Source organism: Perognathus longimembris, chromosome 6 (genome assembly GCF_023159225.1).
Source record: "Perognathus longimembris pacificus isolate PPM17 chromosome 6, ASM2315922v1, whole genome shotgun sequence".
In the NCBI taxonomy this organism is placed as follows: domain Eukaryota; kingdom Metazoa; phylum Chordata; class Mammalia; order Rodentia; family Heteromyidae; genus Perognathus; species Perognathus longimembris.
In genome coordinates, this window is record NC_063166.1 from 14,813,304 (window position 1) to 14,838,007 (window position 24,704).

General features: G+C 46.8%; 2 protein-coding genes and 1 non-coding gene across 3 annotated transcripts; 1 reads left to right on the forward strand and 2 right to left on the reverse strand.

Annotated features, from left to right (window-relative positions):
* The first annotated feature begins 629 nt into the window (after positions 1-629).
* Positions 630-11,037, forward strand: Trim10 (tripartite motif containing 10). Its single transcript, XM_048348216.1, has 7 exons — positions 630-1,476; positions 2,756-2,851; positions 3,549-3,779; positions 5,313-5,335; positions 5,649-5,764; positions 7,757-7,789; positions 10,380-11,037. The coding sequence occupies exons 1-7, from the start codon at positions 1,048-1,050 to the stop codon at positions 10,895-10,897; spliced, it is 1,446 nt and encodes a 481-aa protein (XP_048204173.1). The 5' UTR covers positions 630-1,047; the 3' UTR covers positions 10,898-11,037.
* Positions 8,927-9,029, reverse strand: LOC125354074. The gene has a single exon (XR_007211457.1). It is a non-coding gene; the product is annotated as a U6 spliceosomal RNA (small nuclear RNA).
* Positions 11,038-14,020: 2,983 nt separating the features above from the next.
* On the reverse strand, positions 14,021-20,117 carry Trim40 (tripartite motif containing 40). Its single transcript, XM_048349226.1, has 5 exons — positions 19,773-20,117; positions 15,392-15,487; positions 14,594-14,812; positions 14,283-14,305; positions 14,021-14,087 (listed from the first exon to the last, which is right to left on the reverse strand). The coding sequence occupies exons 1-5, from the start codon at positions 20,115-20,117 to the stop codon at positions 14,021-14,023; spliced, it is 750 nt and encodes a 249-aa protein (XP_048205183.1).
* Positions 20,118-24,704: the final 4,587 nt, after the last annotated feature.

A 24,704-nucleotide genomic window follows, 5' to 3' on the forward strand; every position in this document is an offset into this window, starting at 1 on the left:
CACAGTGCCACTTCTGGCTTTTTCTATATATGTGGTGCTGAGGAATGGAACCCAGGGCTTCATGAATAAGAGGCAAGCACTCTACTACTAGGCCATATTCCCAGCCCCTCATTTCTTTTTATTCTTTATATAGGAACTAGAAGTTTAAAGTGCATACACGGCTCCTGTTGTTGGTTGGAACTGCTAGAAAGGCACAGAGCTTTGACTGTAAATCGTGGTCACTCACATTTCTTGGGTGAACTGAGGTGACCTGGCTGACTCAGATTTCTGATCTACAAAGTGGAGATCCTAATAGCACAATTGTATAGAGTAGACAGGTAGAAGAAATGACATCATGTGTTCAAAATGTTTATATCAGTGTAAGGGGTACAGTCATCATAAAGAAAGTTTGGTGGCTATGATTTAAGTTTCCTCCCCTTCCCCCCATGGGGTATATTCTAGCCTCGTTTAAAGCCTGTGGCAAGCCAGCTGGGGCACCACTGGTGAAGTTGCCTGTTCTGTGTACACCAGAGCACAAGGTCTTATCTGAGTCTCCACACTCCCCTGCCTGCTGCCTGGCCAGCCCTGGGCTGCCTGATACCTCCAATCTCCCTGGAGACAGCTGCATGCACTGGAGAGAGGCTGGGGTGGCCTCACTACTCCTTAAGCCAGTCTCTTTCCTGTCCTCCCAAAACAAGAATGATCCATTTCAACAGCGGATGACTGAATGCCAACACCATCTTTCTATTGGGAGTGATGGTGAGTGAATGGAGATGCCCTGCCATGGGCAGTGTCCAGGGGCCAAGAAGAACTAAGGCCTTCTGGGAAATGCTGTGAAGCCCTCTACACCGTCCCCTCTGCTGCTCTTTCTCCATCTCTGCAGCTGGCAGGTGTGACTCTGTTCCTGAGGGACCCCAGTGGCAGAGATGCGAGCTGGTACCTTGTCCAAGTGTGTGTGACTATGTCTGTGTCCAGAGGTGGCCACCTGTGGGGATGTGCACCTGCCAATCCCCCTCAGCGGAGCAGAGGAGGTGACCTGGAGGAGGCCCAAGGCTTCAGAGCACCAGCATGGCCTCAGCTGCCTCTGTGACCAGCCTGGCTGATGAGGTCAACTGCCCCATCTGCCAAGGTACTCTGAAGGAACCGGTCACCATCGACTGTGGTCACAATTTCTGCCGGGGCTGCCTCACTCGTTACTGTGAGATCCCAGCCCCAGAGTCTGAGGAGTCCCTCACCTGCCCCCTGTGCAAGGAGCCTTTCCGCCCAGGGGGCTTCAGGCCCAATTGGCAGCTGGCCAATGTGGTGGAGAACATTGAGCGCCTCCAGCTGGTGTCCACGCTGGGCCCGGGGGAGGAGGACATCTGCTCGGAGCACAGGGAGAAGGTCTACTTCTTCTGTGAAGATGATGAGGCGCACCTGTGCGTGGTGTGTCGCGAGGCCGGGGAACATGGAACCCACACTGTGCGCTTCTTGGAGGACGCAGCCGGTCCCTACAGGGTAGGAGAGGGGACCCTGGGGTCACAGGGTGGAGCTAGAATTGGACTAAGGGAAGCAGAGTAGAGTTATGAAATTTGGGGATCACTCTAAATTCTTTCTCCCTATTTGTGTGATCACCCAGAGAATAGATCCAAGCAAGACGATGCCACATTTATGATTGAAGACTGAGTTATAGGATATTTGCTTGCCTTGAAATCATAGGAGCTCAACAATGGTAGTTGAATAAATGAGTGATATTTTGCATGTCTGCAAAAGTGAATGGTGTGTTTAGGTGGGGTATTGGAGTATAGCTGTTTGACTGTTCTTGTTCATTAATATGCTAGTTGACATAGAGATAAGGTTGGATAAATAGATGTGTCATGTAATGTTATTGGTCATGAAATAACTATGTGGTGGTTTTAGTTGTGTATGTATTGTGCCTTGATACAAGTGAGGGTCTATGTGTGCTGATGTCTTAATTAGCGAATTAGCATTTGATAGTGAGAGCTTTAAATATACCGGATCTGAATGGTTAGGTGTGCACCTGTTCCTAATCTATCCCAGAGCAAATCACTTTTTAAAAATTGTCACTTATTTTTGCACTATCCAAGTTTTTTCTCCCTTCTGGAATCATACCTACATAACTAACTCCAATAAGAAGGAAGGTTATTTATTTGTGCATGTTCCCTTTGGGATGTATCAGGAAGTTGGAGTAACTGCAGTGAAGGATGTACCATGCTCAAGACAGACTTTAGAAACTACTTACCGAAGAGAGAAATTAGGATATTTAACCTGAAGAAAGACTCACAGGGAGAACAAAGTTGTAACCTTCAGTGGCACACAAGAGGGAGAAAGCTCTGATGAAAAATCAAAGGGCCAAGGACCAGTGGCTTATGCCTATAATTCTAGCTCTTCAGGAGGTTGAGATGTGAGGATCAAAGTTTGATCCCAGGAAGGGAAAATCTGTGAGACTCTTATCTCCAATTAACCACCAAAAAGCCAAAGTGGAGCTGTGATTCATGTGGTAGTATACCAGCTTTGAGTAAAAAAAAAGCTCCCAGACTCTGAGGTCAAGCCCCAGTACCAGCACCCCCCCCCAAAAAAAACAATCAAAGAGGGGAAAGTATAAATCAAAAAGAATAGTACTGTAAGAGTTGTTATCAAGGTGATGATGGCTCCAACTTGTCAGCTAAGGGACAATGCAAACTGTTCTTGGGGCATCTCATTCCCAGAGGTAGAGGGTTGGACGAGATGACATCCCTTAAGAAATCATTTTCCATCTTTGTATTTTGTCCCTTAGGAACAAATACACAAGTGTCTTATGAGTCTAAGAAAAGAGAGAGAAGCGATTCAAGAAATCCAATCAAGAGAAAGCAAAAGGATCCAAGTCCTCCTGGTCGGTCACCTCCCCTTCCCCAGGGCCCGCCCCTTCTTTATGTCTAGAATTCTCCCTCAGTCTGGGGGAACAGCAGAATGGTCTTTGAAGTCATTCTGAATTTGAATCCTGACTCTGACACTAACTGCATTGCCTCAAGTGACTCTCTTAACTCTGGTTTAACTTGTTGGTAGAGATTAGAAATCACCATTTCCTCATCCTGCTGCAAGGATTAAGTGAGATCACTCTGTCAGAGCAGTTTAGTGCTGAACCAACTCCCCTGCTCCTTTATGGCTGGTTCACCGAGGGCTCCCGGAGGGGATTGCAGGTGGAAAGGAGGCCGTGCCACAGCTCTAATTCTGTCTGGGGACTTCTGGGGACTAGGGAGACAGGAGAGGTTTTGATTTCACCACCAAGCCTTGGAGCATGTTGATCTGGGCCAAGAGGGAGATGGGAGTGAAGAAAGAAAGAGAAGGAAGAGAGGAGGAGGAGGAGGAGGAGGAGGAGGAGGAGAAGGAGGAGGAGGAGGAGGAGGAGGAGGAGGAGGAGGAGGAGGAGGAGGAGGAGGAGGAGGAGGAGGAGGAGGAGGACGAGGAGGAGGAGGAGGAGGAGGAGGAGGAGGAGGAGGAGGAGGAGGAAGAGGAGGAGGAGGAGGAGGAGGAGGAAATACTGGTGAAGGTGAGAGACATCTTCCTGGACTCTTGATCTGTCTTTGCAGACTCAGGTGGCTACTAAGCGACAACAGGTGATCTCTGAGTTTGCACACCTGAGCCGATTCCTGGAGGAACAGCAGGGCATTCTCTTAGCACAGCTAGAGAGGCTGGATGGAGACATCTTGAAACAACAGGAGGAGTTTGATTTCCTGGTCTCTGGGGAGATCTGCCGATTTAGTGCCCTGATTGAGGAGCTGGAGGAGAAGAACGAGAGGCCGGCAAGGGAGCTCCTGACGGTGAGGCCTGAGTTGTCTCCTGCCCCTGTGGCGCCTGGAATCACTGTCTCCCTCACACACATCTGCATCCATGACAGGAGATGAGTTATAGGACCAGAGGCCTGAGTTTCTGCCCATGCTTTTCTGAGTTCCCTTGTCTTTGTTCTCTTCTGTCTTTCCACCCAGCATGTATTGAATAGCACAGATTAACACTTGTCACTGTTAGCCGTTTTGTAGGGCGTTTGTAAGTGTCTGTCAGCATAATGCACATGGAAGGAGCACTTTGAAAAGTACTGATTACTTCTGGGCACTGGTGGCTCATAGTAATCCTAGCTACTCAGAAGGCTGAGATCTGAGAATCTCAGTGTGAAGCTAGCCCAAGCAGACAAATTTAACAGACTCTTATCTCTAGCCCAAATCCAAAGGCAGAGGTGTAACTCAAGTGGTACAGCACCAACCTTGAGTGAAAAAGCCAAGTGAGAGTTTGAAGCACTCAGTTCAAGCCTTGGTACTGGTGCGTGCATCCGTGTGTGTGTGTGTGTGTGTGTGTGTGTGTGCACGTGCATGCGCGCACACAGACAGACAGACAGACACACAGTACTATGTAAACAAATGCCAGGTGCTATTTCCCATGCAAACTGTTCTTTATAACCCGAATGTCACCTCTTAGCAGTCAGACAGTTCTTCCTGATGTTTTAATTCTTTGAGCCAGAGGAGGGAGATTGGGCTGTAGGCAAGGCATCGGAAGCATCTGAAGGCAGCAAGACTTAGGGGAAATCACTGGAGATGGAGAACAGGAAACTTCTCTGGGACTTGCTCACCTTTGCCTAATTAGCCGACACAGGCCCCTTCATCACCTGGGTCTATAAAGAAAAGGAGTTGGACTCTGATCCTCAATGTCTGAACCCTAAAAATCTGACTTTTATGCATCTGGTGTCCCTTTCTGAAATGCCCAGGGTTAAGAACATAAGAAAAAATAGGGAAAGCTTTGCATAGTGGCCCATGCTACTCAGGAGGCAGAGCCGGGAAGATTGAGGCTTGAGGCTAGCCTGGTCAAAGTTAATGTAAAAGCAAACCCAAAGCAAAAGTACTGGGGGGGCTGGGGATATAGCCTAGTGGCAAGAGTGCCTGCCTCGGATACACGAGGCCCTAGGTTCGATTCCCCAGCACCACATATACAGAAAACGGCTGGAAGCGGCGCTGTGGCTCAAGAGGCAGAGTGCTAGCCTTGAGCGGGAAGAAGCCAGGGACAGTGCTCAGGCCCTGAGTCCAAGGCCCAGGACTGGCCAAAAAAAAAAAAAAAAAAAAGTGGCAGAGTGCTAGCCTTGAGCAAAAGGAAGCCAGGGACAGTGCTCAGGCCCTGAGTCCAAGCCCAGGACTGGCAAAAAAAAAAAAAAAAAAAAAAAAAAGTACTGGGGGTATGGCTGGAGTGGTCAAGGACTAGCAAACACTAATTCAACTCCCAATATTATAAAATAGAAGGAAAGAGAAGAAAGGAGGGAGGGAGGGAGCCCTGGAAGCTGAATCCCTTCTCTTTCTCCCCCCCCCCCCCAGGACATCAGGAGCACTCTAATAAGGTAAGTCATGTGATGTCTATTGTCTTTTTCCACATAAATACATATAAATGCCCCATCGTTCTAGTTATTGCCATATAAATGTACATCTTTGCATTAAGGACATATATTCACACATAAATGTCCGCACACTCAAATGCAGTGTCACCTACAGCTGCAGGTACCCATTTCTTGGGTAGCAGCTGGGAGGGTCCTAGAGGAAGGCTGTCTGTGGGAACTGAACTGGTACCACACCCTTGTGAGAAGATGGCTACCTAGGTCTGCGAATACCAATAAGGAGAAGAATTTCTAGGCACCATTGTTTCTCTGCCCCTAGATGTGAAACTAGAAAATGCCGGAAACCAGAGGCTGTGTCCCCTGAGCTGGGCCAGAGGATCCGGGATTTCCCCCAGCAGGCCATCCCGCTGCAGAGGGAGATGAAGAAGTTTCTGGGTAAGAGCTCCATGGAGCACAGGCGGCTATAGAGCCTGGCTTTAGGAAAGGCCTTCTTGCTCCCCTCCTCATAGTGGTAATACTGATGAAGTTATATGCCTTTTTCGTGCTTTGACTGTCTTATTTGAGGATTCTGACGAATTCAGATTCTAAAAATGATGTGGCCATTAGAAAGACAATAAAGGTGTAGATTTCTGAAGAAAATTTCAACTGACTTGAAGAATAATGTAATCTCATCAGTAAGCATTAAGCAATATAAAAGATTGTGCTGGTGGCTCAAGCCTGTAATCCTAGCTCTTCAGGGGGCTGAGATCTGAGGAAGCCAGCTCAGGCAGGAAAGTCGATGAGATGCTTTTCTCCAATTAACCACCAGAAAACTGAAAGAGGCGCTGTGGCTCAAAGTGGTAGAGTGCTAGCCTTGAGTGTAAAAGCTCAGGGGCAGTGTCCAGGCCTTGAGTTCAAGTCTCATGACCAACAGAGAGAGAGAGAGAGAGAGAGAGAGAGAGAGAGAGAGAGATTAACAATATCATTCTCAATAATTTAAGAAACCCACAGCATAATCTGCAGTGCATGGTAAGTTTCTGCTGAACACCATTAATCAGTAGCCAGCGACAAGGTTTTCATTGACCCTCTGGTATCTGACTCATCCCTCCCTCTTTCTCTTTCCTTCTGTTCATGTGGCTCTCCAGGGCTGGGTTGTCTTTGTAGGAACTGTGGCCTTTCTGGGAATAGGAAGTGGTGATGAGAGAGGGAAAGGCAAAGCTGAGATGAGAGTTGGAAGGGAATGTGGCTTTTGCCCTTCTCCAGGCTGTGACATTATGAATGATGTCCCCTATTTCTAAAAGTCCCACCCTCCAAAGCGTCACCCTAGAAGAACATTCCCCAAAAGTCCACTTCCTGCTAGTATTCCTAGGGACCTTGCAAGGAAATTTCACTCTCTTCTGAGGTGGATTAGTCAGGTAGGGAGAGGTGCACATACCTATAATCCCAGCTACTCGGGGGACAGAGACAGGAGGATCTCCCGAGGCCAGGAACAGTTCGTGAGACCCCATCTTATAAACAAAACACAAAACTAAAGGGGTAGGAGATCAAAGGAGGGTATTCTTAGGAGAGGAACACAAAGGTGCAATGCCTTTGTGCATCTGATCATATACAATAATAGTTATCAAAATGAATTTTTAAAAACCGTAAAAACTAAAGGAGTTGGGGCATAGCTTAAGAGGTAGGTTGCTTGCTTAGCATGTTCCAGACCCTGGATTCAATCCCTAATGCTATGGGAGAAAAAGACTGACTTCTAGCTAATCTCAAATTAGTTTCAAGAAAAAGAATAAATAAATGCATCCACTTACTTATCCATTAAGCAGATGGTTCTTTAGTACTTAGCATGCTTATTTATTTATTTATTTTTTCCAGTCCTGGAGCTCAAACTCTGGGTCTGGGGCGCTGTCCTTGAGCTCATTTTGCTCAAGGCTAGTGCCCTACCACTTAAGCCACAGTGTCACTTCTGGCTTTTTCTGTGATTAATTAGGGATAAGATCTCATGGATCTTCTTGTCTGGGGGTGGCTTCAAACTGTGATCCTCAGATCTCAGGCTTATAGGCATGAGCCATTGGTGCCTGGTATGTTTTGTGGCTACATGTTTACAAAGGAGACATGGGCCCTGTGTGCTCAGAGCTGGGGCAGTGGGCCTCAAACTAGAACCCCGAGCAGCAGCAGCAGTCCTCCCTGGGACTGTGTGAGAAATGCACATTTGCAGCCCCACCCCACATTGGCGAGCACCTGGAGCTGAAACGGGTATGGTGGTAGGAGCTCCAGGAGGTTCAGATGCCGGCACAAGTTTACAACCACTGGTCAAGATGACTCCAGCTTCCATTCGCTTTGCTCCTTTATCTGGTGGGAGTGGGAGGGGAAGGGCTCCGTTTTCTTACCACTGGGTCTTTTCTGGTTTCAACACTAATGAAATCTTCTCGTATCATTATTTTCTTTTTACAGAGAAACTCTGCTTTGAGTTGGACTATGAGCCAGGTAAGCAGTCTCCATCAGTTTGGGAGCACTAGGCAATATGTAGCCACATACACTTGCACACACAAGTCATATACACACACCTATGTATATGCATGCCATATGCACGTGTGCATATAAATGCACACGTGCACACACACAGTGGCCCTCCGTATCTACAGGTTCCATATCCAACCTCAGAAAATATTCAGTCTGGGTACCAGAAGCACACCTATAATCCCAGCTACGGGGCTGGGAATGTGGCTTAGCCGTAGAGTGCTTGCCTAGCATGCATGAAGCCCTGGGTTCGATTCCTCAGCACCACGTAAACAGAAAAAGCTGGAAGTGGCACTGTGACTCAAGTGGTAGAGTGCTAGCCTTGAGCAAAAAGAAGCCAGGGACAGTGCTCAGGCCCTGAGTTCAAGGCCCAAGACTGAAAAAAAAATCCTAGCTACTCAGGAGACTGAGATCTGGGGGATCTTGGTTCAAAACCAGCCTGAGAAAAAAAGTCCAAGAGACTCCATCTCCAATTAACCAGCCAGGCTGGACATGTGGCTCAAGTAGTAGAGTGCCAACCAGTGATGCTAATACATATTCAGAAAAAAGAAGTTATATTTGTATTAAACAAAGCCAAACTTTCCTTTCCCTTGTCATTATTCCCTAACTAATAAAGTATAACACCTATTTACATAGCATTTACATTGTGAGTATTACAATTACATTATAAGTCATCCAGAAATGTAAAGTATATGGGAGGATATATGGAGGTTATATGTAAACATTATGGGGGGGTGTGCACGCGTGTGCACGCGCACGCACACATGTGCATGCACTGATCTTGGGGCTTGAACTCAGGGATTGGGCACTGTCCCTGAGATTTTTTTTTTCCTCAAGGCTAGTGTTATACCATTTGACCCACAGTTCCACTGCTGTTTTTTTGTGGGTTTTTTTTTTTTTTTTTTAAATGGGAGATAAAAATCGCATAGGATTTCCTACCCGGGCTGGCTTCGAACTGTGATCCTCAGATCTCAGCCTCCTGAATTGCTAGGAGTAGACATGAGGCACTGAGGCTTCGGCCACATTATGTTAATTTATTCAAGGGACACAAGTGAGCGCTTGTTGTTTTGCTACCCCAGGGGTCCCTGTACCAATCCCCAGAAGAATAAGTGTGAACTCTTCATGAATTGGCATGTCCTCCTTGTGCAGGAGCCAGGCTAATCTTCTCTGTATTGTCCCAATGTTAGTATACTTGTTGCAAGAATAAGTGTACGCACAGATTCCACGGACTCTGTAAGGTCCCCAGGAGAACTGGGAACAAAGAACAGGCACAGGCATTCCTGATGAAGCTCGCACTCTGACGTGCACGTGGTCAGTGGGAAGGAGGCCTGGATCAGAATGGGACAGGGTGGGTCAAGGAAGTCTTTCTGGGTGAGGGAACTGGTCTGAGTTTAGAATCCCCTCTCATAACCATCTCTCAGATGACAGAGGACAGGAGGCCAGCCTGGGGGTGAGGCAGGAATGAACACAATAAGCACCTCTGAGGCCGTTATTCCTCATCTACCAACCAAACACCATGGAGTTGCTGGAAGGGCCTCAATGACCCACGGGCATGTCTGACTTTACAGATTTTCTCAATTTATGGATACTAAACATTGCAGTATGACTGGATGCTGGTGGCTCACGCCTATAATCCTAGCTATGCAGGAGGCTGAGATTTGAGGACTGTGGTTTAAAGCCAGCTGGGGCAAGAAAGTCCTGGAGACTCTTATCTCCAATGAAGTGTGTGTGTGTGCGCGCACACACACACACACACAGAGCCAGCAGTGGAACTACTATGGCTCAAGTCGTAGAGCGTTTAGCCTTGAGCAACAAAGCCTCAGGGACAGCACTGAGTCCCTGAGTACAAGCATCAGGACCAGCACTCAAATAATAATAATAAAAAAAGTAGGCATCTAAAATTCCATTTAGAATGACTGAAGCAGAGTGAATGACTAGGAGGAGTGTGAGCAGAGTCTGCTGTGAACCAAGGCTGTGTCGATGAGTCCTGGGGCAAAATCCAGAAGTTGAGACCAAGGGGAGAAAAGTCTTTGCCTCTGAGGTAGAGCTGGGAGGAGGCAGAGGCCCACTGAGAGGGGAGGCCGGGTGGAATCTTGAGGACAGCAGGAACGTAGTGGGGTCTGGGCATGCTCTGAGACAGGTCTCTCAGGCTTTCTCCTGTGCATTGGGGGGGGGGGGGAGGGCAGATGCTGAGTCTGTTTCTAACAAGTTCACTGGTGCTTTCATAAGAATGTGCTGACAGGGCTGGGAATGTGGCTTAGTGGTAGAGTGCTTGCCTAGCATGCATGAAGCCCTAGGTTCGATTCCTAAGTACCACATAAACAGAAAAAACTGGAAGTGGTGCTGTGGCTCAAGTGGCAGAGTGCTAGCCTTGAGCAATAAGAAGCCAGGGACAGTGCTCAGACCCTGAGTTCAAGCCCCAAGACTGGCCAAAAAAGATAATAAAGAAAGAAAGAATGCATAGGCAGGCATGGAGGGTGGTTTCTGGGCTCTTGAACATCACTGTGCATCAGCTGACATCTTTATCTCTTCCATTTCTCCCCCCCTCCCCCCGCAGCTCACATCTCTCTCGACCCTCAGACTTCCCACCCCAAGCTCCTTCTGTCTGAGGACCACCGGCGGGCTCGATTCTCCTATAAATGGCAGAATTCACCAGACAACCCCCAGCGTTTTGACCGGGCTACTTGTGTCCTGGCCCACAGGGGCTTCACAGGGGGGAGACACTCGTGGGTGGTAGGTGTGGACTTGTGCCACGGGGGCAGCTGCACCCTGGGTGTGGTGAGTGGGGAGGTGAGGAGGAAGGGGGAGCTTCGGCTGCGGCCAGAGGAGGGGGTGTGGGCGGTCAGGCTGGCCTGGGGCTTCGTCTCGGCGCTGGGCTCCTTCCCCACACGGCTGGCCCTGGAGGAGCAGCCCAGGAAGGTTCGCGTGTCTCTGGATTACGAGGTCGGCTGGGTGACCTTTGCCAACGCTGTCACCCAGGAGCACATCCATACCTTCACCGCCTCCTTCACACGGGAGGTCTCGCCCTTCTTTGGGCTCTGGGGCCGAGGGTCCAGCTTCTCCCTGGATTGCTGAAAGGGGTTAGATACCCACAACTCACGTCCAGGCTGGGGTGGATTTCACCCCTGCTTGGGTCACAGGGACAACTTGGGAGAGAACTGACTATTCTGGACAATGCAGTGGTGACTGATGGGAAGGGATTGGGAGATGGGGATGGGGGGATAGGGGTGGGCGGGGTACTGATCAGTCCCCTCCCCAGTGTGCAGGGGTGCTCAGGACATCTGCAGACTCAGCTGCTGCCAGCTCCTCTCATTCCCAGCAAGAACAGAAGTTTCTGGATAGAGGAGAGAGACCTGGACTTGGAACCAGAAAACCTGGCTTCTAGAACCAAACCTTGGATGATTAAAGAAAAAAAAAATCAGGCTGGGGATATGGCCTAGTGGCAAGAGTGCTTGCCTCGTATACATGAAGCCCTGGGTTCAATTCCCCAGCACCACATATACAGAAAACGGCCAGAAGTGGCGCTGTGGCTCAAGTGGCAGAGTGTTAGCCTTGAACAAAAAGACGCCAGGGACAGTGCTCGGGCCCTGAGTCCAAGGCCCAGGACTGGCCAAAAAAAAAAAAAAAAAAAAAAAAAGAAAGAAAAGAAAAAGATTACATATTATAAATCACCTCTCTTAATCTTGTTTTTCTTCCCCACATATTTAATTGACTCCTATCTTCAAAAAGTATTTGTTGTGTGCTATGAACGTAACAGTGTGAGCCACTGATGATTTGAAAATAAAAAGGAAGAACAAAATACAAGCTTGTCCTAAATATAAAGAAGCTCTGGGAAGGCCAGGGGAAGATAAGGCGGGGATTTCAGCGTGGTGTGGCTTCTGTGTCAGGGGTCTTGCTGGGTGTTACGGAAGCCTGGAGGAGGAGGCTTAGCTTTGTCTGGAGGGAGGGGGAGTGCCTCCCTCCCACATGGTGAGCAAGAAGCACCTTAAGAAGGGAACACAGCCTAGCTACTGAGGAGGATGAGATCTGAGGATCATGGTTCAAAGCCAGCCAAGGCATGAAAGTCCATGAGACTCTTAACCACCAGAAAACTGGAAGTGGAGCCTGTGACTCAAAGTGGTAGAGCATTAGCCTTGAGCAAAAAAGCTCAGGGACAGTGGCCAGGTCCTGAGTTCAAGTCCCATGAAGAGAGAGAGAAAGAGAGAGAGAGAGAGAGTGCACAACAGACGAGCATGGAGCCAGGTGCAGTTGGCTCACGCCTATAATACTTAGGAGGCTGAGATCTGAGGATTGAGGTTCAAAGCCAGGCTGGAGAAGGAAACTGTGAGACTCTTCTCTCAGTTAGCCACTAGAAACCTGGAAGTGGTGCTGTGGCTTAAAGTGGCAGAGCATGCCTTGAGCAAAAGAGCTCAGGGACAGTGCCCAGGCCCAGAGTTCAAGCCCCATGACTGAAAACTGAGGGGGATGGTGTGCCTTATGGGGCACTGGGTCAAATTCACGAATTAGGTGCTGGGTGGTCCTGCTAAATTTTATGTGTATTCATCGGGACCACGCAGGCACCTGGTGCTGAGTGAGGCAGTGCAGCTTGGTGACTGAGAGAGCTTGGGTCAGAAGTCAGGCGCTGATGGATCACACCTGTAATCCTTGCTAAGCAGGAGGCAAGGATCTGAGGATCATGCTTTGAAGCCATTCCAGGCAGGAAATGTGAGAATCTCATCTCCAATTAAGGAGCAAAATGCTGGAAATGGAGCTGTGATTCAAGTGATAAAACCTTAAGCAAAAAAGTTGAGATGGTACCCAAACCTCAAGTTCAAGCCCCAGTACACACACATTCTCTCTCTCTCTGACACACACACACACACACACACACACACACATCTTGCACCAGGCATGGATTAAAATCCTGGTTATATGAACTTGGCTGTGCAAATAATAAAACTTAGCAAATATCAACTTTAAATGAGGCAATAGGATCTTCCTCACACCAGGATGAGTGACAAGGTTAGAAAGTCCAAGTGTGTAAAGAAGTGGGACATATGTAGAAATAACTGATATACAATTATAGGAGTTACCCACATATATATATATATATATATATATATATATATATATATATATATATCGGTCGTGCGTCTTGAACTCTGGGCTTGGGCGCTATCCTTGAGCTCTTCTGCTAAAGGCTAGTGCTCTACCCTTTGAGCCTCAGCACCACTTCTGGTTTTCTGGTGATTAATTGAAGATAAGACTCTCAGGGTCTTTCCAGACTTTGAGATCTCAGCTTCCTGAGTGGCTAGGATTACAGGCATGAGCCACCGGCGCCTGGTAAGAGTTATCCATATTTTAAAATAAGAACCACCATACATTCATTACCTTAAAAGAACCTACATTTATTATCTCATAGTTTCTGTGCATCAAAAAGTTGGGTACAGCTTGACTGAGTTCTCATTGTCTTATAAAGATATAATCCAGGTCTCAGGCAAACCAGGGTCTCATCCGGAGGTTCAACTGGGGAAGGAGATACTTCCACTCTTACTGAGATCCCTGATTCTTGTTGGCTGGAGGATGGAGGCTGCTCTCAGCAACTAGAAGCTGCTGGCAGATCCTTTCCTCTGGGCTGCTAACTCTAGTAAATAAGTCAGCAAGGAAAGGAGAGTCCCTAGTATAAGTACTCCAGCAAAGAAGAGTCGTATGAATGGTAACATAGCTACCAACTCTGCCATATTCTATAGATGAGAAGCATGTGACAGGTCCTACTCACAATGCAGGGGAGAAGGTCATACAAGGACATGGACAGACACTAAGAGGGGGGGATCTTGAAAGCCACAATGAATAAGTGCCAGTTGGGTGGCAGACAGCTGCTGGTACTGGAGTGCAGACGGAATATTCTTCTAACAGACCTTTTGAGCTCCGTGTGCTGAGGTGGTCTCACTGCTGCATTGCAGATACCCGGATGCTCCAGTGTTAACATGAAATGTGAGCAGTGCATGCTACGTTGCTTCATCAACAAAAGGCACACTGTACAAATGGTGCCAGAGATCATGGACCTGATCGTCACAGTGGGGGCCACAAGCCTGGACCCAGTCCAGGAAGGAAACTGTGTCCATGGGTCACAGAGTAAGATATCACATGATGGCTGTGGGAAGGAGGAACTGGGACCTTGTTCAGGAGACAGCAGAGCTGAAGACGCACCAGGCAGAGCTAATGGGGGGCTGAGCCGGTGGAAGAAAGGAGCGAGAGCAGTCCATCTAATTTCTGTGGAGCACTCCTAGAAACAAAGACACCCTTCATAAATTCATATATACTTGTGTATCTGTTGAGCCTGCACAGGTGCATAGCCTGGAGGTGCACATGGTCATGGAGAAGCAGGTCTCCTTGATCTTGATGGAGCCCACGTGTGTGTCTGTGTCATGGGAGGTTGCATGGGTCTGCACATGTGGAGGAAGGGAAGGATGCCTCATACCTGTTCAGTAAGTCGCTGACATTCTAGGAGAGAAAGAAAGACCGAGAGAATTACAGTCAATCCTGCTGGCAACCTAACTCCTTTCCCAACCGGCTCTTCAAGGCCACTCTGGGGGTACTGCCTGGGAAGCTGAGGGGACAGCTGGCTTCTTCTGCTCCTCACTCTGATGACGCTGCATGATGTGGCTCTGGACAAACCACCAGAACCTGTCACCATGTATCAGACCCTCTTGGAGGAAGTGCGCACTGCAGGTGGGCTCCCTGCTCTTTGGGGACAACCCTAGGGCTGGGGAGATGTCTCAGGATAAATACCTTTAGTGTCGTGGCATCCAGCTCCTTGGCCATCTTCTCTAAGTTTGTGACCAGGTTGGCAAGCTGGATGACTACCTTGGAGAGGTAACGGTATCTGGCTGCCTCTTCTGGCATGTTCTCTGGCTGATCCTGCGGTGGTGGATGGAGAACATCCAGCTGTCCCTTGGTTTGGCACTGGCTCTCCAGCTCAGCTTCCAGCTTATGGTATGCCAAGTCAACCTGAAACCAAAGGAAAGGATCTCCCTAAGACCCAAGGGCAAAGGGTTCCCTCCTAACCCTCTGGGATCTGAGAGCTGTGTGCAGTGCATGTCCTCCATCTCTCAGCGTGTCCTACTTCAGAGACAGCTGTGCTCCTCAGAAAGCAGGGGTAGACCTCATTTCCCCTTGCACTCTTGTCAAGTCTTAGTGTGGTGGAAGTGTGCATGTACACACACACATACACACATACACAACTCAGCAGGCAACTCTTACTGCCTGCTTTTAGCTCTCTTCAGGTCCTAGGTGAGCAGAGAGCTCACCCAAAGGAGCAAGGTGAACAAAAAGGTAGACAGTGGGGCCATCATGGAGCCTTATAGTTTGTGCAGTCGTTTTCACTTGTCTCCTCTGATTCTCATGCATCAGGGAGAACAGAATTGGGTTTCCGTTAACATGTAAGTCAAATGAAGGTCAGAGGGCCCTCCTGCTAGCTAACCCTAGAACCACATCCACACCCAGGTTGCCAGCCTCCACAACCATCACTTGATCTTAGGCTATTGTGTGACACAGACACCGGCTTTCTCAGGATTTCCAGCCGCCCACCTGCAGAGCCTGCAGCTTCTCCTCCTCCTGGGCCTTGAGCCTCTGCAGTTCTCCCAGGTCCTTTCTAAGCTTCCTGCTCCGGCGGTTGAGTCTTTCCTAAAGAGACAGGCACACCTGTTTGATAAACCAGGGATGAGGGCAAAATGTTGGGGTGGGAATCCATGAATCCTGGTTGGGTATTGATCTCAGATGAGGCTAATGTAAAATCCTGCATAACAGGCAATGGTTGGGCACTAGTAGAGATCTGGTGATCACAGTTCAAAGCTAGCCTGGGCAGCAAAGCTCATGAGACTCTTATCTCCAATTAACTACCAGAAAACCAGAAGTGGCACTGTGGATCAAAGTGGTAGAGTGCTAGCTTTGAGCAAAAAAGCTGAGGAGACAGCACCCAGGCCCTGCATTCAAGCTCCATGATCAACAACAACAAAAATAATAAATAAAACAGGCAACTTTGAAGCATGCCTGAGGTAAGGAACTTGAAAGTTTATTTTATGGATAATGAAAAAAAGCAGTAATGAATAATCTTTTCTTAAGTTTTAGAATTATAAAAACAGATAATGGGGGCTGGGGATATGGCCTAGTGGCAAGAGAGCTTGCCTTGTATACATGGGGCCCTGGGTTCGATTCCCCAGCACCACATATACAGAAAACGGCCAGAAGTGGTGCTGTGGCTCAAGTGGCAGAGTGCTAGCCTTGAGCAAAAGGAAGCCAGGGACAGTGCTCAGGCCCTGAGTCCAAGGCCCAGGACTGGCCAAAAAAAAAAATTAAAAAAAAAAAAAAAAAGATAATGACAAAAGCATTTTTGCTTTTCTTCTCATTTGTAATGGGAATTACAATTGGGCCAATCTTCCTGGTGCTTGTTTGTTTGTTTATTACTATTTTTTTGCCAGCCCTGGGGCTTGGGACTCAGGGCCTGAGCACTGTCCCTGGCTTCTTTTTGCTCAAGGCTAGCACTCTGCCACTTGAGCCACAGCGCCACTTCTGGCCGTTTTCTGTATATGTGGTGCTGGGGAATCGAACCCAGGGCCTCATGTATACAAGGCAAGCACTCTTGCCACTAGGCCATATCCCCAGCCCCCAACACTTTACCTCTTGAGCCACATCGCCACCTTCAGATTTTTTCTGTTTATATGGTCTGAGAAATCGAACCCAGGGCTTCAGGCATGCTAGGTAAGCACTGTACCGCTAAGCCACATTCCCAGCCCCTGTATATATTTTTTGAGTTGGTATAAATTAAGTCAATGTAACCAACTTGATTAATGTGTAAATTTATAGTTATTAAACATTAAAAATATAATTTACATTTTAAGGTATATTATATTCATAATTTATAACTTCATATAATTTAATTTACAATTTAAATTCCTTTCACTGTTTAGTGTATGTTAAATTATAAATAGGATACTATGTGATATTTGGATACATATATAAATTATACAATGTTCAAATCAGAGTAAGAATACCTAATTTCTTAGAAATTTATCATTTCTTTGTGGTGAAAGCACTCAAAATCCTTTCTTCTAGACCTTTTCTGTACACGTCTTGGGGTTCTGGGTGTTGTCCCTGAACTTCTGTAGGGAGGGGCTTGAACTCAGGGTCTGGGCATTATCCCTGAGCCTTTTGCTCAAGGCTAACACTACCACAGCGCCACTTCTGGCTTTTTTGGTGGTTAAGTGAAGGTTTTCACAGACTTTCCTACCTGGACTGGCTTCAGATCATTGTTAGATCTCAGCTCTTGAGCGGCTAGGATTACAGGTGTGAGCCACTGGTGCCTGGCATATCATCACTTCTTTTTTTTTTTTTTAATTAAACTTTTTTCTTTATTGTCAAAGTGTGGTATAGAGGGGTTACAGAGTCATATGTAAGGCAGTGAGTACATTTCTTGTTCAACTTGTTACTTCCTCCCTCATTTTACCCCCTTCCCCCCTCCCATATCGTTACTTCTTAAAATACTCTTTTCTTATCTGGGTACTATCAGTTCACACCTGTAACCTTAGCTACTCAGGAAGATGAGATCTGAGGATCACAGTTCAAAGCCAGCTTAGGCAAGAAAGTCCATGAAAGATTCTTTAGCTTGGACTCAACTTGTCCCAAGTGAAACTTTATGTTTCATTCAAACCCATTCTCCTCAATCCTTATCATTCACACCTCTCCCTCAACCCAGAAACATGAGGTTATCTTTGAGTCTCTTTATTCCTTCACTCTGCTTCAAATCTACCAATAGTTCCTGTCAATTTAAACTCTGGAAGCTCTTCAAATGTAACAAGACTTTGTTACATTTGGGCCTCTGCATCTACTCCCTTTCCCCAGAATTGCACTTCCCTTTTTCTAGATCTCAACTTCAATATCACCTCCGCCACAAGACCATGTTAACATGGGCCAGCCCATCTCAGACTCTAATTTATTTCCTTCCTGATTCATGAAAACTTGTGTAGCTCATTTGGTTTCTTGTTTGTCTTTCTTGCTTACTTAATTGCAATCCTAGGGTAATAGACCTCATCATTCATCCCTGCACACTGAAGTTTCTAGTATATATTTCAGGAAGAGCTCACTATGTTTTCCCTAATTGAGCAAATATATTATTATTATTTATTTGTGCTCTGTTTCCTGTCACTATTTAAACAGATTCGAAGAGAATGATCATGAATCATCTTTCTACATCCTACAATGCCTAGCACGATGTTCTTCCCGAAGTGTAGGCCTGAGTAAATCATTTAGTGAGTGAGTAGATTTTTCGCCCTCAGGTCTGACTCATGGGTTAGTGGAAAGTCCCACCCTGCTCCCCTGTGGACTGCACATCTTGGGGTACAGAACAAAACTGAATATTCTCTCTGCACTTTCCTGCATTATGTATCTACCTTCCTATAGTCATCCCCAAATTGGACCCCCTTTTCATCTTATACCATAACAGTGTTCTCACAAAATCGTGTGTCAAAAAAAAGATTAGAAGGTTGGGTGCCGATGGCTCATACCTGTAATCATAGCTACTCAAGAGGCTGGAGGATGGAGGTTCAAAGCCAGCCTGGGCAGGAAAGTCCGTGAGACTCTTATCACCAATTAACCACCAGAAAAACCGGAAGTGGCGCTGTGGCTCAAGTGGTAGAGGGCTAGCCTTGAGCTGAAGAGCTCAGGGACAGTGCCCAGGCCCAGAATTCAAGCCCCATGACACAGGTGGGGGTGGGGGTGGGGGCGGGGGAAGAAGACTGGAAAATCACCCTTTATTATTGAATAGAAAGATGTTATGGTGTAAATATTGCCTGTCTTCCATCCAATCAATACTGACTGATTTAAAGTAGGGAAAAATGGATGAAAATAATTCTTAAGTTGAATTGACAAGATAAACATACAGGTATATCCACAGCAATTCTGAAAACTGAGAGTAGTGTGAGCTTTCCAAGACTCACTTGACAGAAGTGGAGAGGGTGGCTATCCTGTAGTTGCAGTTATTTATAATTCTGTACCTGCCTATTTCATTCTTAAAGAGATTAAAATGGAGAGCAAATAACTTTGCCCGCTACAGGTGGCTCATCTATAGTTGATGTGCTGATTTGTTCTCTAAAAAGATAGCAGTTGAAGAATAGATTTCTGGGGGGGGGGGGTAGGGGATGTAGCCACAAGGGTAAAGACTGTGGCAGCACCCCATACTACTTGGGACTAGCACAGGATATCAATGACAGTGGAAACTCATAAAATTTTCAAGAAAAGAGACTTGTTCAGTTGAGGCGCCCTGGGTGTTTGTACAGATTTCTCTGGTAAACTAGCAGGCACCTCAGACACGCTAGCACATGGGAAAAAAGATATGTTCTACCAAGAATTTCTGAGACGGGGGAAAAAAAGCAGAGAATAGAGCAACAGGACAGCCAAGGAAAAAAAATTAAGTAAAAGGGTGCAACAGCTAATGAAGAAGTAACAGCACAAAATGTTCTTCAAATGAGAAGTCAGTTAAAGAAGGAAAGGGGGTGGGGGCCAGAGAACCATGTGTTAATTTTCAGATTTCAATTATCTATGGGATAATTACTAGCCCTTAACTACACTTCTAGCCACATTTCCAGTGCTGTTAACCTGCAAGGCAACAGTCTCCGTACAGAAAGGATTTTGCTTTATCTAAGTTCCCCCGTCTACAGAGAAGCAAACAGAGTGGTGCATGCTGGGAATGCGCCACCACAGTGACAGCATGGCTTTTTAGATGACCTCACATAAATGCAAAACTCCAGCATCAGTAGCAATATACAAAAAAAAAAAAAAGCAAAGACAAGGATCCACAACAGGACTTGGCAGAAGTGACAAAGGAAGGTGACTGAGCCACTAGGGTACTGGGTACAGGAAGGAGTCAGTGTCTGGGGGTTGGGGAGGGAAGGACTGGCTGGAAGGACCGCCTTACCTTGTAATGGCTGATGGCATGTTCAATGGTTGGCTTGGGATGGGACTGGTGTTCGGGTAACTCCAGGCAGTCCACACACAGCAGGCTTCCCGTCTCCTCACAGAATCTGCATACTTTTTTCTGGTGATGGGGACAGATGTAACCTTCACCCAGCACCTCCTCAGAACAGGGCTCGCGGCAGAGGGGGCAGCAGAGAGCCCCTGAGGCTGAGGCCTTTTCCACATGGTGGGCCAGGCACACTCGACAGAAGAGGTGTTTGCAGTCCGTGCTCACAGCTTCCTTCAGGCGCTCCAGGCAGATAGGGCAGACACCCTCCTCCCGGCTGCCTTTTGGCAAAGAGACCATAGCCTCCACCCACCCGCCAAGCTGCCCACTGGATATTCTTCTAAAGGCCTGGCACGCCACAGCCCCCGATGGGAGGACTTAGCTGGAAGCGGCCATGGAATAGCCTAGATGTCAGGACTCAGGCTCCGTCTTGCCATCAAGAAGGTCGAATCACGGACCACAAAAAACAGGATTCGGCATGAGTTTCACAAACTTCTCATTAGCTAGTTGTACACCGATCTGTTCCCCCTGTATTAGTTAAACTTGAAATCAATCTATTGTTTTCCACACACATGGAGGAAGCAAAAATGAATCTGACAGGGTACAAGTGGCTCACGCCTGTAATCGTAGCCACATAGGAGGCTAAGATCTGAGGATGGCAGTTTGAAGTCAGCCCAAGCAGACAAATCCAAGAGACTCATCTCCAACTCACCAGCCAAAAGCTAGAAGTAGAGCTGTGGCTCTATTGACAGAGTGCCAGCCTTGAGCACAAAAGCTGAGTGAGAGCATTAGGCCCTGAGTTCAAGTCTCAGGACCAGCACAAACAAATAAAACAACAAATTTGATTTTTCTTTTGAGAGCTTTCAGTGGATTTTTTTTTTTTTTTTTTTGCCAGTCCTGGGGCTTGGACTCAGGGCCTGAGCACTGTCCCTGGCTTCTTTTTGCTCAAGGCTAGCACTCTGCCACTTGAGCCACAGCGCCACTTCTGGCCGTTTCTGTATATGTGGTGCTGGGGAATTGAACTCAGGGCCTCATGTATACGAGGCAAGCACTCTTGCCACTAAGCCATATCCCCAGCCCCTCAGTGGATATTTTTATAGTTCAGAATTTTATAAGGCCAGGATGTCATTATGGAGGCTGGAAGTAAAACTGTCACACATAGACAAGTTAAATATTTTCTCCAATTTGATGTTGGCTGAGAGAACTTGCCAGGTGCTTGGGCTGTTCTTTCCTTTGCTGTCAACCCAGGTGGATTGTTGCTATTGATTGCTCCTGACAACTTTTACATTGGCACCTTGTCAGTGAGCCACTTTCCTAACCAACATTCTTTCCAAGGCAATGCAAAACCCACAGTGAAAGAGAAAGAGAAAGCAAACAGGACAGGGAGCAGAGTGATATGTATCATGCTTGAAGCTACCTTGTTCCATCCTTTCAAACCACCACCAAAGATGACCCAGAACAGGAAGAATCCCACCATATACACAGTACTCCCTTTAAATACTATGTGTCCACTCTCATTGTCCCATCCTGTACTTCTTGCCTACTCCCCCTTCTGCTCTCCCTCCCTCAAAAAAAAAAAAAGATCTTAGTTTCCTACCTTAATTTCTCCCTTTTCAATTTCAGGTACTTTTTCTTTGGCTCCAGATCTGGGGAGAAGGCTTGTAGGTGAATGAATGATCCTTCTTATATCATGCCAACTATATATGTTTGTGTGTCAGTAAGACTGGAGAAAGGTGAAGGGACATGCCCTATCTAAGAAATGATGAATTACAGGAAAATGAAAATCCTTATGGCTGCAGGTAATTGCAAGTTGACATGGACTTTGTTTTCAGGTGTGGTCTGTTTGCCCAGGGAACAACTTGGTGTTTTTAATGCTGGTGTTACATGGTCTGACGGTCGATTGACAGAATGGAAGTCCCACCGCCAGGCCCCAATCTGGGTTCAGCCAGGTCCAAGCATCACAAGGCCATGGCATGTATTTCTGGATAATGTTAAACTATCAACTGCCTATTCACTGTCCTCCAACTTCCCTCCAGACAGGAGGCATTGACACTATAAGGGGCCACTACAAGGGTTGTCACTTGAGGTTCTTAAGAATCTGCGACTCAGCTGGGGCACTGGTGGCTCATGCCTACAATCCTAGCTACTCAAGAGGCTGAGATCTGAGAATGGAGGTTCAAAGCCAGCCGATAAGACTTTTCAGCCAGGCAGAAAAGCCCATAAGACTTTTTTTTTTTTTTTTGCCAGTCCTGGGGCTGAGCTTCTTTTGCTCAAGGATAGCATTCTATCACTTGAACCACAACTCCACTTCTGGCTTTTTTCACTGGTTAATTGGAGCCAAGAGTCATAGACTTTCCTACCTAGGCTGGCTTTGAACTGTGATCCTCAAATCTCAGCCTCCTGAGTAGCTAGGATTACAGGTGTGAGCCATGAGTGCTCAGCTTGAATAGCTGTTCTACTAAACCACTGACAGTAATTAAAACATTTTCTTGACTTCTGTAAACCATTATAGCAAATCTAGGGGAGAGGTTGTGGGACTTCTAATTCCTAGACAAGTAACTTGGGGACTCACTTTTTGTGAAGCATATTTGAAGCAAGGGGAAGTTTTGTGGAATGATACACCTCTGGTGCCTGTGCCAACTCTAGATAGTGACATCCCTGGATCAAATTACAGAACTCTTTAGTTATGTTCGAGAGGTGGAAAATTGGTTACTGTAAGGAGGGAATATTCATATATTTGGTATTACAAATATTGAAATCATATTTTTAATTTGCTTCAATCCTCTTTAAACATTCATGGTTCCTATAGTATGCTTAACTCATTGCTTACTGTTCCATTAGTACTGTACCTCCCAAACAAATATCAATATTCTTGGAAGAATCTAACAATTCTAAACTAAAATCTCAATGTTATCACTCAGTTCACAGGCTCAAATGCAATGACTGTGAAAACTTAGGCCATTCCCAGTCCCCTTCTAAAAATTTCCTGCCCATTAGCTTTTTTTTTTTTTTTTGGTCGGTCGTGGAACTTGAACTCTTGGCCTGGGCGCTGTCCCTGAGCTCTTCAGCTCAAAGCTAGCACTCTACCACTTGAGCCACAGCACTACTTCAGGTTTTCTGGTGGTTGATTGGAGATAGGAGTCTCATGGACTTCCCTACCTGGGCTGGCTTTAAACCACGATCCTCAGATCTCAGCCTCCTGAGTAGCTAGGACTACAGTCGTGATCCATCGGTGCCCAGCTTCCCCATTAACTTTTGTCTCATTTTCCTGACCATCCATAGAAGGAGCCCATTCTATGTTAGCATGTACCAGGTGCAGCTACTGGAACTTCAAAGGCAGAGGACCCAAGTTCTGATCCACCAAGTTCTGATCACCACTCTGACTTTTTTCCTGTGGTTAACCCTTCACAAATCGTGGAATATCCCTGGACCCAAAGCCATTGGGATCTTCAATTCAATGTACTTAATAAATTATTCTTACATGGATGTCTGCCACTGTACACAACAGGTGGAAAAGTTGTAGTGGGAAAGTTTTTCTATATCAATGGACAATAGGTGGCGCTGTCTCCCAAGAAACTTCTGTTTGTTTTGTTGCCAGTCCTGGGGCTTGGACTCAGGGCCTGAGCACTGTCCCTGGCTTCTTTTTGCTCAAGGCTAGCTAGCACTCAGCCACTTGAGCCACAGCGCCACTTCTGGCCTTTTCAATATATGTGGTGCTGGGGAATCGAACCCAGGGCTTCATGTACACGAGGCAAGCACTCTACCACTAGGCCATATTCCCAGTCCCCCAAGAAACTTCTGAAAGATAGCTACTGTGATAACTAGGGCGCCTGAAAAAAACTGGCAGTGTAGCTGGTAGGTCATATACCATAATCATAGCTCCTCTGAGGCTGAGGTCTGAGAATCAGCCAGCCTGGACAGTAAAGTTTCTGAGACTCATCACTAAAAAGTAAAAAGCTGGAAGTGGTCAGGTGCCAGTGTCTCAAGCCTGTAATCCTAGCTACTCCAAAGGCTGAGATCTGAGGATCACTGTTGGAAACCAGCCCAGGCAAAAAAGTCCCCATGAGACTCTTATCTCCAGTTAACCACTCAAAAACGGGAAGCTGTGGCTCAAGTGTAGATTGCTAGACTTGAGCACAGAGAGGCCCAGGGACAATGCCCAAGCCCTGAGTTCAAGCCCCACAACTAACAACAACAACAACAACAAAGTTGGAAGTCGAAGTGTAGGTTCAAGTGACAGAGCACCAGCCCTCTGAGCTAAAAAGCCAAGTGAGAGCACCAGGTAAGTGGGAAGTCCTGAGTTCAAGCCTCTGTACACACACACACACACACACACACACACACACACACACACACACATACACACACACACCACCCAACTAGAATAGCTTGAAATGTATTCAAGCAATTAGTCATATACCAAAATGATAAAAGAATTCTTATTAGAGAAGTAAGATAGATGGGCCTGTGTGGATGGTGTGGGTGTAGAACGAATGAATTCATCCCTTGAGTGGAATGTGGGTGACTGTCGGGCTTACTGGAAGTACTGAGCTAGTCACACCTATTTCAAGGAAAAGATAAGACACTTCCTTGTGGTAGAGGAGATCATGAACTCTCTATCCAAACACTCAGGGCAGAGAGAAACATTCGAAAGGAGTGAGCAAATGCTGAGAGAAATGGTGGTGAGGCCCAGAGTGAGAGGGAGACCACCCCATGGCAATAGTTGTGAAAAGGAATATCTAATCTAGTGTGAGTTTCAAGCTTTCCCACGGGCTTTTCTCTGGGCTCTGGGATGGGCCCCACTGTGTGACAAAGTTTGCAAAACCACATATATGCATCAGGGGAAACTATTTTAATGTATTTCTATATAAATTCAATCAAAGTTAT

What these genes read in the sequence shown, in the direction of transcription:
- Trim40 (XM_048349226.1), bottom strand. Translation starts at nt 20,117, where the DNA reads ATGGTCTCTTTGCCAAAAGGCAGCCGGGAGGAGGGTGTCTGCCCTATC. An exon ending in AGAAGCTGCAGGCTCTGCAG is followed by an intron (nt 14,813 to 15,391) that starts GTGGGCGGCTGG and finishes CTTTGGTTTCAG; the next exon opens with GTTGACTTGGCATACCATAA. An exon ending in TGGATGCCACGACACTAAAG is followed by an intron (nt 14,306 to 14,593) that starts GTATTTATCCTG and finishes TTTCTCTCCTAG; the next exon opens with AATGTCAGCGACTTACTGAA.
- Trim10 (XM_048348216.1), top strand. Translation starts at nt 1,048, where the DNA reads ATGGCCTCAGCTGCCTCTGTGACCAGCCTGGCTGATGAGGTCAACTGC. An exon ending in AAAGGATCCAAGTCCTCCTG is followed by an intron (nt 2,852 to 3,548) that starts GTCGGTCACCTC and finishes CTGTCTTTGCAG; the next exon opens with ACTCAGGTGGCTACTAAGCG. An exon ending in ATCAGGAGCACTCTAATAAG is followed by an intron (nt 5,336 to 5,648) that starts GTAAGTCATGTG and finishes CTCTGCCCCTAG; the next exon opens with ATGTGAAACTAGAAAATGCC.